The 18,259-nt window shown below is 41.5% G+C and overlaps 1 protein-coding gene across 6 annotated transcripts in view; it reads right to left on the reverse strand.

The window, feature by feature from the left end:
* Positions 1-17,687, reverse strand: part of atp8a1 (ATPase phospholipid transporting 8A1) — a 193,421-nt gene extending 175,734 nt beyond the window's left edge. For 3 of the 6 annotated variants that reach the window (XM_031798420.1, XM_031798419.1, XM_031798418.1), the window contains exon 1: positions 17,355-17,687. In XM_031798420.1, the coding sequence (XP_031654280.1) occupies positions 17,355-17,403 (49 nt within the window). In that variant the 5' untranslated portion in view covers positions 17,404-17,687. The remainder of the gene's footprint in view (positions 1-17,354) is intronic. The other 3 variants (XM_020452976.2, XM_020452977.2, XM_020452975.2) reach the window with 1 other exon arrangement.
* Between the last annotated feature and the right edge of the window lie 572 nt (positions 17,688-18,259).

Here is an 18,259-nt window from a genome sequence, read left to right on the forward strand (position 1 = left end):
CGGAAGGAGAGTTGTATGGCATTGAAGCTCGTCTGGAGGTTAGTTAACACAGTGTCCAAAGAGGTGCCAGAAGTATACAGAATGGTGTTGTCTGCGTAGAGGTGTACCAGAGAATCACCAGCAGCAAGAGCAACATCATTGATGTATACAGAGAAGAGAGTCGGGCCGAGAATTTAACCCTGTGGCACCCCCATAGAGACTGCCAGAGGTCCGGACAACAGGCCCTCTGAACTATCAATCACTTAGATGATGTATTTTCAGGTAGAGATGCCTCGAAGCAAATGTTCTCTATCCCTCTTGATTGTGAATTCTTGTGTCTCTTCTCTCCCTCTCCGTATCTACTAACCAAACATAGCAGTCGTAAAAGAAACAGACTGGACAAGTAGCCACAATTGATTTTGGTCATTGTAGTTAATTACCACATTTTTTTTGCACGAAACTATGGATATTAAACAAAAATATAAAACGCAACATGTAAAAGTGTTGGTCACATTTTGTGCACAAATGTGTTAACATTCCTGTTAGTGAGCATTTCTCCTTTGCCAAGATAATCCATCCACCTGACAGGTGTGGCATATCAAGAAACTAATTAAACAGCATGGTCGTTACATAGGTGCAACTTGTGCTGGGGTCAATAAAAGGCCACTAAAAATGTGCAGTTGTGTCTCAACACAATGACACAGATGTCTCAAGTTGAGGGAGCGTGCAATTGGCATGCTCACGGCAGGAATGTCCAACTGTTTTTTTAACTGAATGTTAATTTCACTGCCATAAGCCACCTAGAACGTAATTTTAGAGAATTTGGCACTACATCCCACAGGCCTCACAACAGCAGACCACGTCAGCACAGGACCTTCAAATCCTGTTGCTGTAGGATCATTTTACTGTAACATTATAGGTCAAATTAAGATCCTACACCTGTAGTATCCATGTGGAGAAAAGCAGTGATGTGTTTCGTCTGTAAGGATTGCTCAAGACAACAAGAGGGACTACCTGGACTTGTCCAATAAGAAGCGCTCATTTTCCTTTGCATGCCTTAATGAACATGACCCTGGGTGTTTCTATGTCAGCTAGGAGAATGGTGAGTCACATCCAATTAAATTCATCATAACTAACCATGTGTCAATAGACCTACTTTACATTAGTCGGTCCAGTTCCAATCCAACAGACGCTGAAGGATTTTCAAAACTCACTTAAGCACACACCACAGGGACATGCATATTTGATGCTTCCTGTTGAATTATTAAAGGGACACTTTGGGATTTTGGCAATGAGGCCCTTTATCTACTTCCCTGATTAACTTGTGGATAGCATTTTTGTCTGTGTCCAGTATGGAGGAAGTTCAAGGTAGTTTCCCGAGCCTAACTAGCGTCGTCACAATGACGAAGTCTATGAGTATCTGCTAGCATCTGTTACACTTTGCCGGGGGATCTTGGGAGGTAACTGACCGTTCTGACACCTCAGCCAAGCCACATCGGATAGTAAATAACAAGCAGAGGCTGACTGAAACACATGATTGTTTATTTAGAACATAATAGTTCAAAGGAACAAAGTTTAAAATATTCACAGACAACTAGTAAAGCTCAAACCAAGTTTATTCGCCCACTGGGTCACACAGCTGCATTAGACAAAAACACATTTACACTGCATTAGACAAAAACACATTTACACAAGCCCTGGCATTTAAACCTTCCTCCTACGCCGAGTCTCCTCCTTACACATCTGGACAGCCAATACATCTCTGTTGCTAGGCAGGAAGTTAAGTGATATTGGTAATAAACTCTTCCTTCTCCCTTAATGTGACCTGACCTGGGCCCCCATTCCTCACTAATCCACCCTTATCAGTGACTGCAACCATGCGATTGCCTTTTCCTTACTTCGTAACATTCCAAGCCCCCTGGCTCATATCCAACCTTAATTTACCCCACCATACACATTCCTCCTACAAATATCCATCATCTTCTGGTGTAGGGTCGTAATTTTAAATACTTCCAACAACTGCAACCAGACTGTGGCCCATCTCCTTTCCATAGAATACCTGATGTCTAACAATAACATGTACTGACAGAGTGTAAACGTTCTGCATACCCCTCTCTCCCTCATTACCATGAACAAGGATATTTCAAGTTTAGAAGTCAGAACCAAAGGCGTGACCTTGCCAGATGAGCCAGATATCAAATCCTAAGCTTGCAAAAGGCACAGTAGCTACATCAGTATTCAGGTTTAAATCCTCTTAAATCCACCACCTTTTTTTCCCCCATTTTTGCCAAAAATGACATACCCAAATCTAACTGCCTGTAGCGCAGGCCTTGAAGCAAGGATATGCATATGCTACCATTTGAAAAGAAACACTTACGTTTGTGGAAAAGTGAAAGGAATGTAGGAGAATAACACAATAGATCTGGTAAAAGAAAGAAAAAAACAACCGTTCTTTTGTATTTTTTTGTACCATCTTTTAAATGCAAGAGAAAGGCCATAATGTATTATTCCAGCCCAGGTGCAATTTAGATTTTGCCCACTAGATGACAGCAGTGTATGTGCAAAGTTTTAGAATTATCCAATGAACCATGGCATTTATGTTCAATTTTGTATCAAGACTGCCCAAATGTGCCTAATTTGTTTATTAATAATGTTTCATGTTCAAAATTGTGCTCTCCTCAAACAATAGCGTGGTAGTATTTCACTGTAAATTGGACAGTGCAGTTAGATTAACAAGAATTTAAGCTTTCTGCAAATATCAGATATGTCTGTGTCCTGGGAAATGTTCTTGTTACTTACAACCTCATGCTAATCGCATTAGCCTATGTTAGCTCAACATCGCCTTCTGGATGGATATGCTGGACCCTCTCTCTTGATGATGATCCACCAAAGGCATTGTTTTAAGTACTCCAAAACCAGATTTGCCCGAACAAAAAAAATGCATCAACCCTTACAAATATATTCATTTATTATTAACCATGCATTATAATTGTAACGCAGATGTTTATTTTGTTATGGATCCATAATGAATTACTATGGGAATAAATATCACTGAATTACATGTGGTCAACTATTTCAGCACCGATTCGCACTGCTCTGAGACAAGCATGGGAACTGGCATTGATAAATCAATTACATTTTTATTTTCACTGAATCTCCGTTTGGGTATTGGATAGCCTACAATTAGGGTGTGGAAATGTTAGGATTATTTTTGCTCTTAGTACAGTAGCCTACTCTCGACCGGTCACGTTGTCAGGGTTTCGTTTTTCTTGGAATAGAAATTCCATAATATTAATAACATTTCTTAAAATCAATCCCATATACTGCGTTCTTACAAAAAAAGGTTTTACATTTCTCTAGTACAGCCAATATTAAAAAAGTAAAATGCTTCTCAAAGATGCCTTTTGGTGGTCCAACTAGCACTAAAAGGCAACAATAGCTGACACTTAAATAACGTGCCATAGAATTCTGTGGCAGCTTGTGTGCTGCAGTACTACAACACTTTTAAAAGGAAGATCCACTGTAGGTTAGCTGTACCAAGTCACGAGCAGGGTCGTAAAACACGAGACTCCGGGCCCATGCCCAAGGGCAACTTCGGTTTCAGTTTCCTGACCATTGATTGTGTTGCCTTTCCGTGGAATGTCGGCCATCGCCTTCTCACCTGACCTTGCAGTCCTGCTGTGGCATGATCGCATTGACCGCTTACAAGAATGTGTGTTCTACAGTGGCCTGCTCATGTAATAACCTCGAACCTCAACGAAGCATGCCCCTATCCGTATCGACAGGACCACAGCGGAGAAGGTGAAAAGCTTCAAGTTCCTCGGCGTACACATCTCTGACCATCTGAAATGGTCCACCCACACAGACAGTGTGGTGAAGAAGGCACAGCACTGCCTGCCCTCTAGGACACCTACAGCACCCGATGTCACTGGAAAGGCAAAAATATAATCAAGGACAACAAACCACCTGAACCACGGCCTGTTCACCCAGCTACCATCCAGAAGGCGAGGTCAGTACAGTTGCACCAAAGTTGGGACCGAGTGACCGACAAACAGCTTCTATCTCAAGGGCCATCAGACTTAAAATACCCATCACTAGCCGATTAACATCCGGTTACTCAACCCTGCACCTTAGAGGCTGTATTTTCATTATTCTTAGCAATGATTTAGGAATCCTTGTGAGCAAGTATTAGCTAGGTTGCCACTTGTTCGCTTATTGAAATTGAATCTCAGTTCATGAAAATAAATAGCTAGATGGCTAATTAACCCAGTTGCCCAAAGCTAACATTATAAGCAGCCAGCTAGCTTCATCTGGCTAGTGAGGTTCGACCGGACCGGGTTGTGTTGTGAAGCTAGCCACAATAAGGAATAGGCACAATAGTGGAATTTTCAGTTTGCCTTCAAAATAAAAGTATGTCAACGACAGTGATGCAAATGAATACAAATAGAATGCCATACTTTTATTTTGAAGGCTAATCGCAAAGTCCACTATTGTGGCTAATCCTTATTGTGGCTAGCTTCACAGATGGTCCAACCACCATTCATCAAATAAGAACTGTCTTATAAAGTTGGGTTGTTTTCGATGATGACACCTAGATTGTCGTTTTGCTATGTTTTTGGGGAAGAACATTGTTTGCATCCATGAGATAGCTAGATTTTTTTTTTTATGACCAGCACTCTAGGTGCACAAGACAACTACCAGCATATTATGGCAAACGTATCGATGAATCTTTTGTGACATATGAAATACGAGTGATAGTGTAGTCAATGTGTAATAACTACGTAAAACATTTAAGAATGCGTTAAATGATGTGCCGTGCAGTCATATTCAGATCCTGATTGGTCAACAATCTTATTTGACACGTCAAAAAGGTGTTATTTGACATTTATCTTTTTTGACATACAAGACCCAAACAGCGTTCCATAGAAATCCTGGTTGAGAATGAAACGACTGAACAAACTAATAACGAAACAGCACAGCAAGAAAGTGAAAGAAATACATTTTGATTATGTTTTACTGGTAATGGGGACATAAGATAATGCCAACAAAATACATTTTTGGTCAGTGTGTGTAACCTTTATTTAACTAGGCAAGTCAGTTAAAAACAAAATTCTCATTTTCAATTAACGGACCGGACAACGCTGGGCCAATTGTGCGCCGCCATATGGGACTCCAAATCACGGCCGAATTCAAACCAGGGACTGTAGTCACGATGCACTACAGTCCTCTTGCACTGAGGTGCAGTGCCTTAACACACATGGACACAGCGGTCTAACTGTACTAGAATGCTTAAAAGGCTGCTAAAATCTTAAATATTATATTTTTGGGGGGCAAGGAAGATATCGGTCAAAAATGTTATATTGGTGCATCACTAGCAATAACATCTATTAAATACCTGTATGTGAACAATAACATTTGATGTGTACGCTTGACCCCTCTCCCTCACAAACGCATACCAGATGGTAAGAGAAGCCAGAGAGGAAAAGGCTTCTTCTCAACTCTCTCCAATAGAGATTCCATAAATGATGCTGGAGCGGCGTATTGATTATATGTTTGTTTATTCCACATGTAACTGTGTTGTTGTGTGTCGAACTGCTTTGCTTTATCTTGGCCAGGTCGCAGTTGCAAATGAGAACTTGTTCTCAACTAGCCTACCTGGTTAAATAAAGGTGAAATTAAACAAATTAAAATGAGTTATGTTCCCGTGCTGGAGCCGAGTATTGAATTATGTTCCTGTGCTGGGTGTACACTAGGCTGATGTGTGGGGTATGAAATGTGGTTATTATAGGTGTGGTGTGCCATGGTTGCCAGAATAGCTCATAAATAAGATTCATCTGGGCTGAGATCAAAGGATCAAATCGATTAACGTGGAGGGGCAGAAAGACAATCATTACCTGTCAGCAATGGGTCGTACTGATGAAAATGCGTGCAATAGGCTCTCTTTCATGTGCTGGTTTACAGTATTGGGCTTGTAGGCCCTCTTCATCTTAAGACCATGAGCCAATCAATAATATGAGCATCTTTGTATGGCAGTGCACAAATTACTGCATATTCACACAGCTCTGTGCATGTGTTGAGTGGGAGTGAGAGAAAGTGGCAGAAAAGCAGGGAGGGTTAGGCTATTGTACCAACACTTGTATCAACCCTCATCTGCCATCTACACTGACTTAGAGACAGAAGAGTGGTTGTCTCTTCGAGGTGAGCCGAAGAGAATGAGAGAATGGGGGGAAATTGATATTAGCCCGAGGGTAGCGCGGTGATGGAAGGAAGGACATGAAGTGGAAAATAGAAAAAGGAGATACCCTCGTGAGGGTGCGGCGCAGGAAGAGATTGGGGGGGGGGGGCTTGGTATGACAGGCTTCTGACCCCAGACAAGGGATTTAATGGCGGGTTGAGCTTTTGTGTCACATTATCAGCCGGTGATCCGCCAGGCACATGGGCAGACCAGACGCCAATACTGTCAAGGTCGTTCTATGTCATTTCAGCAAGCCATGCACCCACCATAGCCAGATTTATTTGGTTCTAACTACAGAAACATATTATAATTCCTGCAACGTTATTTTGTTTAAATATAATTTGTTCTGAGAAATTAGGCTAATTGATTGCACCCAAATTTGTCATTTTAATTGATAGGATTCACATAATATTCAATAAATACAGTAGCAACATCCAATTTGGGCCAAACTGCTTCATAACAATGAGTAAGACCTGAGGAATCCAAATAAATGGTCAAACGCCCCCATAGGACCCTCCATACCCCATGCCAATCCCACCCCAACAACAAGTATTTAGTATCAGTTCTCAATGTCTGACAAATAGTATGGAGCGGCGGCTTGGCATATTGTTTCTTCAGTCAGTCATTTGTTTTTTCCCCTGTTTAGGGAAATGTCCCACCCTACATTTTGAAATGAACAGGTTCTGACCACTAGATGGAGCCGTTCCTGCTATTAGTTATTTACATATTAGTTTCCAGTCTATGAACAAAACCCATGCTTTGGTTTGGTTTACCTGGCCACTGTTACCAATGATTACTTTTTTGCATGTGGCAAAAATAGAATGCATGTCAAGGGAACCTATATTAGCATTTTCACACTTCATATCCAAAACATCTATAAAGTAACATAGAGTTACTTTATGATTTGAATATACAGCTTGAAAATGCTACTATAATATCTCGTCTGAGTGTGCCAGAGCGAAGAATAACTTATGGATTTAAGAAAGGCCATATTCAAACAGGTGTTACGCGGTGTCAGTAAATGTCTGCATAAAAGCGTAATTAAATTGTTGCCAGGAGCACAGTTAGTCACTAAAACTCTGGATAACATGAAAAAAGCCTAACCAGCTCTGCTAGGGCAAGTGAAATGGTCAGCGTTTGGGTAGGGGCTAAAGCAACTTCTTGACGCTACCCATCCCTTTTGCGGGATAATTGTCATCAACAACCGCTGAATAGCATAATACACATAATATTACTAAAAATAGTTATATTCATGAAATCACAAGTGCAATATTGCAAAACACAGTTTAGCCTCTTGTTAATCCACCTGTCGTCTCAGATTTTGAAAATATGTTTTACAGCGAAAGCAATCCAAGTGTTTGTGTAAATTTATTGATCGCTCGACAAGATGTTAAATGTACTTAACATCAAGTAGCTCGGTCACGAAAATCAGAAAAGCAATCAAATTAATCGTTTACCTTTGATGATCTTCGGATGTTTTGACTCACGAGACTCCCAGTTACACATTAAAATGTTGTTTTGTCTTTTGTTCCATACAGATTATTTTTATATCCAAAATATCTGTTTTTTGGTGCATTATGTTCAGAAATCCACAGGAAAGAGCGGTCACGACAACGCAGACGAAAATTCCAAATAATATCCGTAATGTCCACAGAAACATGTCAAACGTTTTTTATAATCAATCCTCAGGTTGTGTTTAAAATATATAATCGATAATATATCAACCGCACCAGTCTTGTTCAGTAGGAGAGGGAAAGGAAATGGCTGTCTGAACTCTGTTGCGTGAGCAAAACTCATGTGACCACCTGATGCGACGTTATCTTTCTGGCTCATTTTTCAAAATAAAAGCCTGAAACTATGTCTGAAGACTGTTGACACCTTGAGGAAGCGATAGGAAAAGGAATCTGGTTTATATCCCTTTAAATGGAGCGATGGGAGGCTATGGAACATGGAGTTTTCAAAATAGAAGCCACTTCCTGGTTTGATTTTTCTCAGGGTTTTGCCTGCAATATCAGTTCTGTTATACTCAGACAATATTTGTGTTTTCTATCCTGTCAATTATATGCATACTCTAGCATCTGGTCCTGAGAAATAGGCTGTTTACTTTGGGAACGTTGTTTTTCCAACCATATAAATAGTGGCCCCTAGCTTCAAGAGGTTAAGATGATTCTTATGGCATTGTACACAGTCAGTGTGGACCAGAGTGACTTGACACAACAACAGGCAAAGCAACAGAAACAATACAGGAAGTCTTATTTAATGAAAGGGGTTGCAGTCTGCTGTGAAGCATTCATCCCTGTATACAGGTAAGAGTCTAGCTAAATTTTCAGGTATTATACTTTTCTAAAGTTCGATGGCTGGCTTGCTAGCTAACACTGAACCTACTAACGTAAAACTCGTACATCGCCTTGGTCCGTACAATTGCCCTTATTTTAGCGCCCCCAAAACGTGATACTTCCAGATCAACTGTAATGTCAATACCATTGTAAAGTACAATTTCTCCCCTTTCCAACATAATCAATTACATGACGTAAACACTGATCGTTTCTGCATAATTCAAGCAGGCAATGAGCCCCGTCGGGTCTTTTTGAAAATGGCGGGTGGGGAAGCGAAACTAATGCGTGATAGTGAGACAGAGAGATGTGTGGCAAAATTGCTTTTTTTCACTCGATCTGTCCAACTTATCACCTCTAAAATGTAAATAAAACACTATAAAGAGTTTATATAATGTGTCATTACATACCTATTTGAAGGTTTGTGTCGAATTTGAGTCGGGTTTTTAGGGCTGTGCTAAACTGATCTTAGAAATAAACAGAGGCTTTGAGAATGATGATCGCATGCAATGATGACGCAAAAAAATGACTAGGTATCCCCCCTTACCCCAGTCACTGTCCATTTCTTGTTTTTAAAGGATGAGTAGTGCTACACCTGGTGGAGAGAGATTGTAAGACAGAAATAGTTGCTTTATGCGTGCTGTACGTTACGACATGACACGTCTCGATGTAACGGAGGGTCCGTTTTTTCAACTTTTCTTCAATACTATTAGAGCCATTACCATGTCGATCAACGCTTCAATAGAAACCTAGTTCACACCCCCGATTTTGAAGTCAACACAGTCGCTACAGTCCCATTCGTTTTCTTTGTAGCCTCGTTTGAATGTTGAGGTTGCGCACATTTGTACGGAATGGGGCGAGTTTGTTATATTATGGTTAACTTTAGCTATCTATGACAATGATGTTTTTCTATGATATGATGTTTTTCTAGAACTCTATGGATTGGGATTATGGTTCATTGTTTAGCTGGCTAGCTAACGTTAAATGTTTAAACAAAAGACCAAGTTAAAAGCTTGCTCACAGCTAGCTAACGTTAGATGGCTGGCTGGCATGATAGCTAACATTAACTTACTTGTATGGACTGTGTGTAACATTACTAAAGTGATGTTCTCTCATGAAGCCATTTAGCATTGCTAGTTATAGCTAGCTAACATTGAATCTATTTTGTGAACTTTTGCTAGCTATGACAATGTTTTGTATTGCTAATGCTCTATGGTTTGGGATTATGGTTAATTGTTTAGCTGGCTAGCTACATGTCTAAACAAAAGACCCCAAGTTAAAGCATGCTGTTATTATATAATAATGCATCTGGAATCTGTTTTTCAGCATCAGTAGAAAACGCCTGACTCTCCTCCACCAGTCATATAAAGGGAACAGTCTAATGCCTACAGGTGGAAAGCTATGCCTGGCAACGCCACCTGACTCCATACCACAGATCCAGCAGTACCAGCACTTCAGGTGAAAATCCTTTTTATTGCATTGTATGAGGTTATTCTTCATATATAAACTTCAGAGGTGAATTGATGGTGAATTGAATTTTGCAAGGTTGTAATGTCTTAGATTTTTTTTTTATTCCCTGTTTTACAGCTTTGAGGCTCTGGAGCCTGGCGTTGTTGTCGCAAGGAACTTTTGGACTCCGTTGGGATCAGGTTCCAGCTGCTGCGCAACACTGACATCCTTCCTCCCATAGATGGTCTGCCTGTAGAAGCACCACCTGGACTGGGCACAGCTAGACAAACTTATCTTTGAGAAGATAAGGGAGTTTTGCAACGAAGAGGCTATGTACATCACATGCCCTGCACCAAAGTCAAGGGCAGGACAGAAACAGGCTCTCCGAATGTAGATTCCCTTGTTCTTATGTGGTTCGGACTAGAGGTCGATCGATTATGATTTTTCAACGCCGATACCGATTATTGGAGGACCAAAAAAGCCGATGGCGATTAATTGTCCGATTTTTTTGCATAATGACAATTACAACAATACTGAATTACCACTTATTTTTAACTTAATATAATACATCAATAAAATCTATTTTGCCTCAAGTAAATAATGAATCATGTTCAATTTGGTTTAAATAATGCACAAACAAAGTGTTGGAGAAGAAAGTAAAAGTGCAATATGTGCTATGTAAGAAAGCTAACGTTTAAGTTCCTTGCTCAGAACATATGAAAGCTGGTGGTTCCTTTTAACATGAGTCTTCAATATTCCCAGGTAAGAAGTTTTAGGTTGTAGTTATAGGACCATTTCTCTCTATACCATTTGTATTTCATTAACCTTTGACTATTGGATGTTCTTATAGGCACTTTAGTTTTGCCAGTGTAACAGTATAGCTTCTGTCCCTCTCCTCGCTCCTCCCTGGGCTCGAACAAGCAACAATTAGCGCGAGCTAACTAGCTAGCCATTTCACTTCGGTTACACCAGCCTCATCTCAGGAGTTGATTGGCTTGAAGTCATAAACAGCGCAATGCTTGACGTACAACGAGGAGCTGCTGGGAAAACGCACGAAAGTGCTGTTTGGATGAATTTTTACGCGCCTGCTTCTGCCTACCACCGCTCAGTCAAATACTTAGATACTTGTATGCTTAGTCAGATTATATGCAACGCAGGACACGCTAGATAATATCATCAACCATGTGTAGTTAACTAGTGATTATGATTGATTGATTTTTATAAGATAAGTTTAATGCTAACTAGCAACTTACCTTGGCTTACTGCATTCGCGTAACAGGCAGTCTCCTTGTGGAGTGCAACGAGAGAGAGGCAGGTCGTTATTGCGTTGGACTAGTTAACTAAGATTGCAAGATTGGATCCTCCGAGTTGACAAGGTGAAAATCTGTTGTTCTGCCCCTGAACAAGGCAGTTAACCCACCGTTCCTAGGCCGTCATTGACAATAAGAACGTGTTCTTAACTGACTTGCCTAGTTAAATAAAGGTATTTAAAAATATATACATTTCAAATAAAATGTTTTTTTTTCATTCAAAAAAAATAAAATACAATAAACATTTTTTTTAATTTTTTTATTACAAAAATAATAATAAATTCTGCGCCCAAAATACCGATTTCCGATTGTTATGAAAACTTGAAATCGGCCCTAATTAATCGGCCCTAATTAATCGGCCATTCCGATTAATCGATCGACCTCTAGTTCAGACGGACCAGTCATCAGCCCTATCTGCAGTGCCTCTATTCAAATTAATCTCTCCTAACACGCGCCGCCATATGTTGCTGCAACTATTTTTTTATTCTACAGCTCAGCAACTCTACCCCTGACTGTATGCATATAAATACCTCATCACTGATATTGCTTACTTTATATACACTACCGTTCAGGTTTGGTGTCATTTAGAAATGTCCTTGTTTTTGAAAGAAAAGCACATTTTTTGTCCATTAAAATAACATAAAATGTATCACAAATACAGTGTAGACATTGTTGATGACTATTGTAGCTGTAAACAGATTTTTTTTATGGAATATCTACACAGGTGTACAGAGGCCCATTATCAGCAACCATCACTCCTGTGTTCCAATGGCGCTTTGTGTTAGCTAATCCAGGTTTATCATTTTAAAAAGGCTAATTGATCATTAGACATCCTTTTTGCAATTATGTTAGCACAGCTGAAAACTGGCAGCTTCATTAAATAGTACCAGCAAAACACCAGTCTCAACGTCAACAGTGAAGAGGCGACTCCGGGATGCTGGCCTTATAGGCAGAGTTCCTCTGTGCAGTGTTTGTTCTTTTGCCCATCATAAAATTATTTTTATTGGCCAGTCTGAGATATGGCTTTATCTTTGCAACTCTGCCTAGAAGGCCAGCATTCCGGAGTCGCCTCTTCACTGTTGACGTTGAGACTGGTGTTTTGTGGGTACTATTTAATGAAGCAGCCAGTTGTGAGGCATCTGTTTCTCAAACTAGACACTAATGTACCTGTCCAATTCTTCAGTTGTGTACCGGGGCCTCACACTCCTCTTTCTATTCCCGTTAGAGGAAACCCCCCATCCTGTAGCACAAACTCCAAAAAGTTCTGTTTTGAACGAGCTGCAAAATCTGGACCCCTACAAATCAGCCGGGCTAGACAATCTGGACCCTCCCTTTCTAAAATGATCCGCCGCATTTGTTGCAACTCCTATTACTAGTCTGTTCAACCTCTCTTTCGTATCATCTGAGATCCCCAAAGATTGGAAAGCTGCCGTCGTCATCCCCCTCTTCAAAGGGGGAGACACTAGACCCAAACTGCTACAGACCTATATCTATCCGACCCTGCCTTTCCAAAGACTTCAAAAGCCAAATTATCAAACAGATCACCGACCATTAATAATCCCACCGTACCTTCTCTGCTACGCAATCTGGTTTCCGAGCTGGTCATGGGTGAAACTCAGCCACGCTCAAGGTCCTAAACAATATCATAACCGCAATCGATAAAAGACAATACTGTGCAGCAGTCTTCATCGACTCTGTCAATCACCGCATTCTTATCGGCAGACTCAACAGCCTTGGTTTCTCAAATGACTGCCTCTCCTGGTTCACCAACTACTTCTCAGGTAGAGTTCAGTGTGTCAAATCGGAGGGTCTGTGGTCCGGACCTCTGGCAGTCCCTATGGGGGTGCCACGGGGTTCACTTCTCAGACCAACTCTTTTCTCTGTATACATCAATGATGTCGTTCTTGCTGCTGGTGATTCCCTGATCCACCTCTACGCAGACAACACCATTCTGTATACTACCGGCCCTTCTTTGGACACGGAGTTAACAAACCTCCAGACGAACTTCAATGCCAAGCAACTCTCCTTCTGTGGCCTCCAACTGCTCTTAAATGCAAGTAAAACTAAATGCATGCTCTTCAACCGATCGCTGCCCATACCTGCCCACCCATCCAGCATCACTAATCTGGACGGTTCTGACTTAGAATATATGGACAACTACAAATACCTAGGTGTCTGGTTAGACTGTAAACTCTCCTTCCAGACTCAAATTAAACATCTCCAATCCAAAATTAAATCTAGGATCGGCTTCCTATTTCGCAACAAAGCATCCTTCACTCATGCTGCCAAACATACCCTCGTAAAACTGACTATCCTACCGATCCTTGACTTCGGCGGAGTCATTTACAAAATAGCCTCCAACACTCTACTCAGCAAATTGGATGCAGTCTATCACAGTGCCATCCGTTTTGTCACCAAAGCCCCATATACTACCCACCACTGCAAACTGTATGCGCTCGTTGGCTGACCCTCGCTTCATATTCGTCACCAACCCCACTGGCTCCAGGTCATCTATAAGTCTTTGCTAGTCCCGCCTTAGCCCACTGGTCACCATAGCAGCACCCACTCGTGGCACGCGCTCCAGCAGGTATATTTCACTGGTCACCCCTAAAGCAAACTCCTCCTTTGGCCACTTTTCCTTCCAGTTCTCTGCTGCCAATGACTGGAACGAATTGCAAAAATAACAAGCTGGAGACTCGTATCTCCCTCACTAACTTTAAGCATTAGCTGTCAGAGCAGCTTACAGAGCATTGCACCTGTACATAGCCCATCTGTAAATAGCCACCCAACTACCTCATCCCATCTTGTTTTTTGTGTTGTTTTTTCCTCCTTTGCACCCCAGTATCTCTACTTGCACATTCATCTTCTGCACATCTATCACTCCAGTGTTGAATTGCTAAATTGTAATTATTTCACCACGATGGCCTATTTATTGTCTTACCTCCCTAATCTTACTACATTTGCACACACTGTATATATTTTTTCTATGGTGTTGTTGACTGTATGTTTGTTTATCCCATGTGTAACTCTGTTGTGTGTCGCACTTCTTTGCTTTATCTTGGCCAGGTCGCAGTTGTAAATGAGAACTTGTTCTCAACTGGCCTACCTGGTTAAATAAATGTGAAATAAATCAAATGAAAAAATAAGTAAGCATTTTACAGTGTATTCGGCACGTGCACATTTTTGGGGATAACTCATTATTAGAAAAAGCTACGGGGGGTGGAGAGTGCGAGCGAGAGGGCGCATTAGAGGGAGAGCAAAGGGAGAGAGCGAGAGGGCGAGAGAGAGCGAGAGAGGGCGAGAGAGAGAGGGCGAGAGAGGGCGAGAAAGAGAGCGCGAGAGAGAGAGAGAGCGAGAAGGGGGTAGACTCTGTTAAGTGTGTTTCTTGTGAATAATATTTATGTTAGAACAAAGCAGAATGGTGGAGGATTAGGTATTTATGTGAATGGGCAGAACAGACACACAAGCCTAAGCTCTTGATGTGACCAAAGTTATTCTCTCTGGGCTAGTTTACCTGGCCAGGTTGGGTCTGGGCTACTTTACCTGGCCAGGTTGGGTCTGGGCTACTTTACCTGGCCAGGTTGGGTCTGGGCTACTTTACCTGGCCAGGTTGGGTCTGGGGTCTGTATGTAGTGATTGTAGACAAGCAGGTGAAACAGGTCATTAAACAAAAAAAAGAGGATGGTGGTTGCTGACATCTGTCAATTAAGACTTATTGAATGCATTCCATCTGGGGGATATCCCTCAACAGCAATCATCGCTCCTTTCAAAAGGATCTCATCTGAGCTTATAGCACACACACACGCACGCCTCCTCTTAAGAGATGTGGACAATTCACAGTGCACACCGAACCCATCTTTGAAAGTCCTGGGTGCCATTACCTGTCAATGCCTTGCCTGGTTCTGTACACGTGTAGATGGCCTCTCATATCACCCAGGCCCCAGTCTACACAGTTTTCAGATAAGGCCGTTTTAGCAACATGGCCTGGGCCCAGTGAGAGCGTGACGTCTGATGTCCCCACAGCGGAGAGAAGCCAAGCGGCACGTGGTGGAGAGACTGGGGAGTGTGATGTCGCACAGAGAAGCTGACAGACAGGCCACGGGTGGATTAGGTGGTAAGCCTGGCAGAGGGCTGCCCTTTCTAGATGGAAACAGGGCCCTGATGTACTGCAGTGATAACATTTTAAAAAATCACAACAGGAAGGGAGGGGATGCAATGAACAGGAGGATGGGGGCAGGATATGCAGCAAAATAACAAGTTGAGAGAGAGAAAAAAAAAGGACTTGCTGGGACAGGATAGGTCACGACGGACTTGTCAGACAGGGCAGGCCCTAATCGATTCCAATGTTCAGAAAAGTGCTTCCGCAGAAAAATAGGATACTTTTTCTTTAGATAGGTGGGTGTGGCATAAGGCCCAGACAGCTTCACAGCCAAGTAGAAAGGGAAACGTTTGCTCTTTGTAACTGGAAAAAAAATAAGTGGAGGGCAGTAGTGAGGGTGGGGTTGTGGTGGTGACAGGCCTTGCATAATTTATGTTCTCACTCTTGTGACTGCAGCTGCAACAGTCAGTCTTCTTCGGAATCTATGCTTTCGTTTAATTATTTAGAGTCCTACCTACCAATACAATGCATTGAAACTCATCTCACTCTCCTTTGAAAGGCCAGGCTCCTTCGATTGAACACAATGGAATGATCACCCCTGGCTTCAGCTGCATTGTGAGTAATTCAGACCTTTCACTTTCACAGGCCTCAATCATCTAGAACAGATGACACAGAAAAAGCAGTCCCAGTTATGCTAGGCAGCTTCTATTGTCATAAGATATGTGTTGGCTTGGGGAAGGCTCGTGGCACTTCAAGGATTTGGTCTCTCAGGTTTATAATAGGCTCATTAGGCTGAAGTGCAACGATGTCAATTTCCCTTAGGCTTACAGACATTTTTAATAAAGTAACATAAGGTGAGGTAGGCTATTTGTTCAAAGTTCTTTCCTAATGCTTGTTTAATAACACCCACTAAACAAGCAATCCAACTGCTTTGGTGGTAGAGCCTAGAAGACGATAGGTAGCCACATCATCTGCTATAATAGCTTTACTATGCTTTTGCTGTGGAATAGTTGTAGTGAAATATACTCCAATCAAAACGGTCTGAGCTCAAAATGTCTAGATGTCATGTACAGTGCAGCTGTGATGCACTGAGGAAGAAAACACAACAATAAAACGTTCACTCAAATTTAGATCACGTTCCATGGTCTTCGTAGAATTTTTTTTTTTAACACTTCCATTTCACAGAACACTTGGTCCTTCAAAGCAGCTGGAGATCCGGATATTCCATTTGGGGCATGGTATTTCATCCAGAGTGCAGACAAATGGAAACAGCGATCGATACAAATCAAACCGACTGCAACTTGCCTCGAGCATATGTCTAAACTTTCAACACCATAGCCAGAGTAAGCCACGACCCCGCCTTTGTCAACACAAGTATAGGGATCTTTAGCTACAAATAAGTAAAATATCTACAAATAGCAATACGCTGTTTCTATACTATGCACACAGTGGTATTCTATTTTCAGGGACTTGGATAATCTTGAGTCATTAGTAAACTAAACAGATATCCCATCATTGAGGATGCCATCTAGCTTCACATTTTCTTATGATAGGTGTATCTTATTTTCATTGTAACGTTCGTGGAGATGAGGAGGAATTGCATGTGATTGAAAAGGTGTATTTATGCATCAGTTTTCGAACCGCAGTGCTGGTTACGATGCAGAAAATTGCCTGTCGGCCATTATACTAATCACCGGACACTAAAATATTCTGCTGTATGATATCTGCATGCATACTTGCTATAAAGCTACCTAAGTAGCTAGAAGAGGTCAAGTTTAGCCAACTAACGTTAGCGAACTGGATAATAATAGCTAGCTAACGTTGGCTGCTGTAATTTAACTAGCCAACACAGGCGCCCTGAACATAACCACACCAATCTCACAGGGGCATAACGTGGGAATTTAACTTGTAATTAACCCAACCGGCTACGTGCATATCTAGCTACTCACCCTCCACTCGGGAGCGAAGATCAGACATCGTTTTCTGCACGGGCGGCATCTCTCCACACAGAGCTCGAGCGATGGCACCTGTCAAACGCGGCTTTGCTCCCGCCGGTTTGCTGCCTCTTTTCACCAGTCTAGTGATTCAAGGCCAGTCTACATTCAACGGTGGAAAAAATCTCTCATACAGACGGTAAACGTATCTTCAAATGCTGACGAATAACGACAAACAATGTACTCGCGACTTCGTGGGTCCCCCCTGCATATCTTTACACATTGGATTGATGAAGAAAGACGTTGACAGATCCAAAACGAGGATTCACATGAACTGAAATGAGGATGATGCCGCTTCACAATATGGACGGTACCATCTCAAATGCAGGGAGGGGAAAACGATTGCTAAATTAAATATTTCTGCCTGGCTCACATCAAATCAACAAAGAGATCATTCAAATTATATTGCAAAATAACATTTAGATATGCAGATTCACAGTTAATTTAGACTATATCGATAAGATGTGAAAATACAGAAATAATTGGTAAGGAGTATTACCCAACATGGCGGATGCATTAGCGACTCCTGTGGAGATTCGCGACTGTGGTTTAGTCATGAAGGGGGAAGTAATGACAGTTCGCTATTTATGAGTCTCTGCCTGAAGCAGTCACCACTGTGCGATTTGCTGAGTTTATAATTATTTTAGGATATTAAAGCCCTAAAACAATTCATTTATTTTTTTGTTGAGAATAAGTTATTTGTGTGTTTACTTGTGGTTTAGGCTGAAATCCCAAGCATCAACATTTTGTTTTCCTATTAAAAGCTAACTGTATTTATTTGTTATGTGAAATGTATTTTGCCATCTCAGAAATCATGAGTATTTGGAGTCCAGAAGTTTATTTAAAATAATGTTGTAAAA

This window comes from Oncorhynchus kisutch, linkage group LG19, assembly GCF_002021735.2.
Source record: "Oncorhynchus kisutch isolate 150728-3 linkage group LG19, Okis_V2, whole genome shotgun sequence".
Lineage (NCBI taxonomy): Eukaryota > Metazoa > Chordata > Actinopteri > Salmoniformes > Salmonidae > Oncorhynchus > Oncorhynchus kisutch.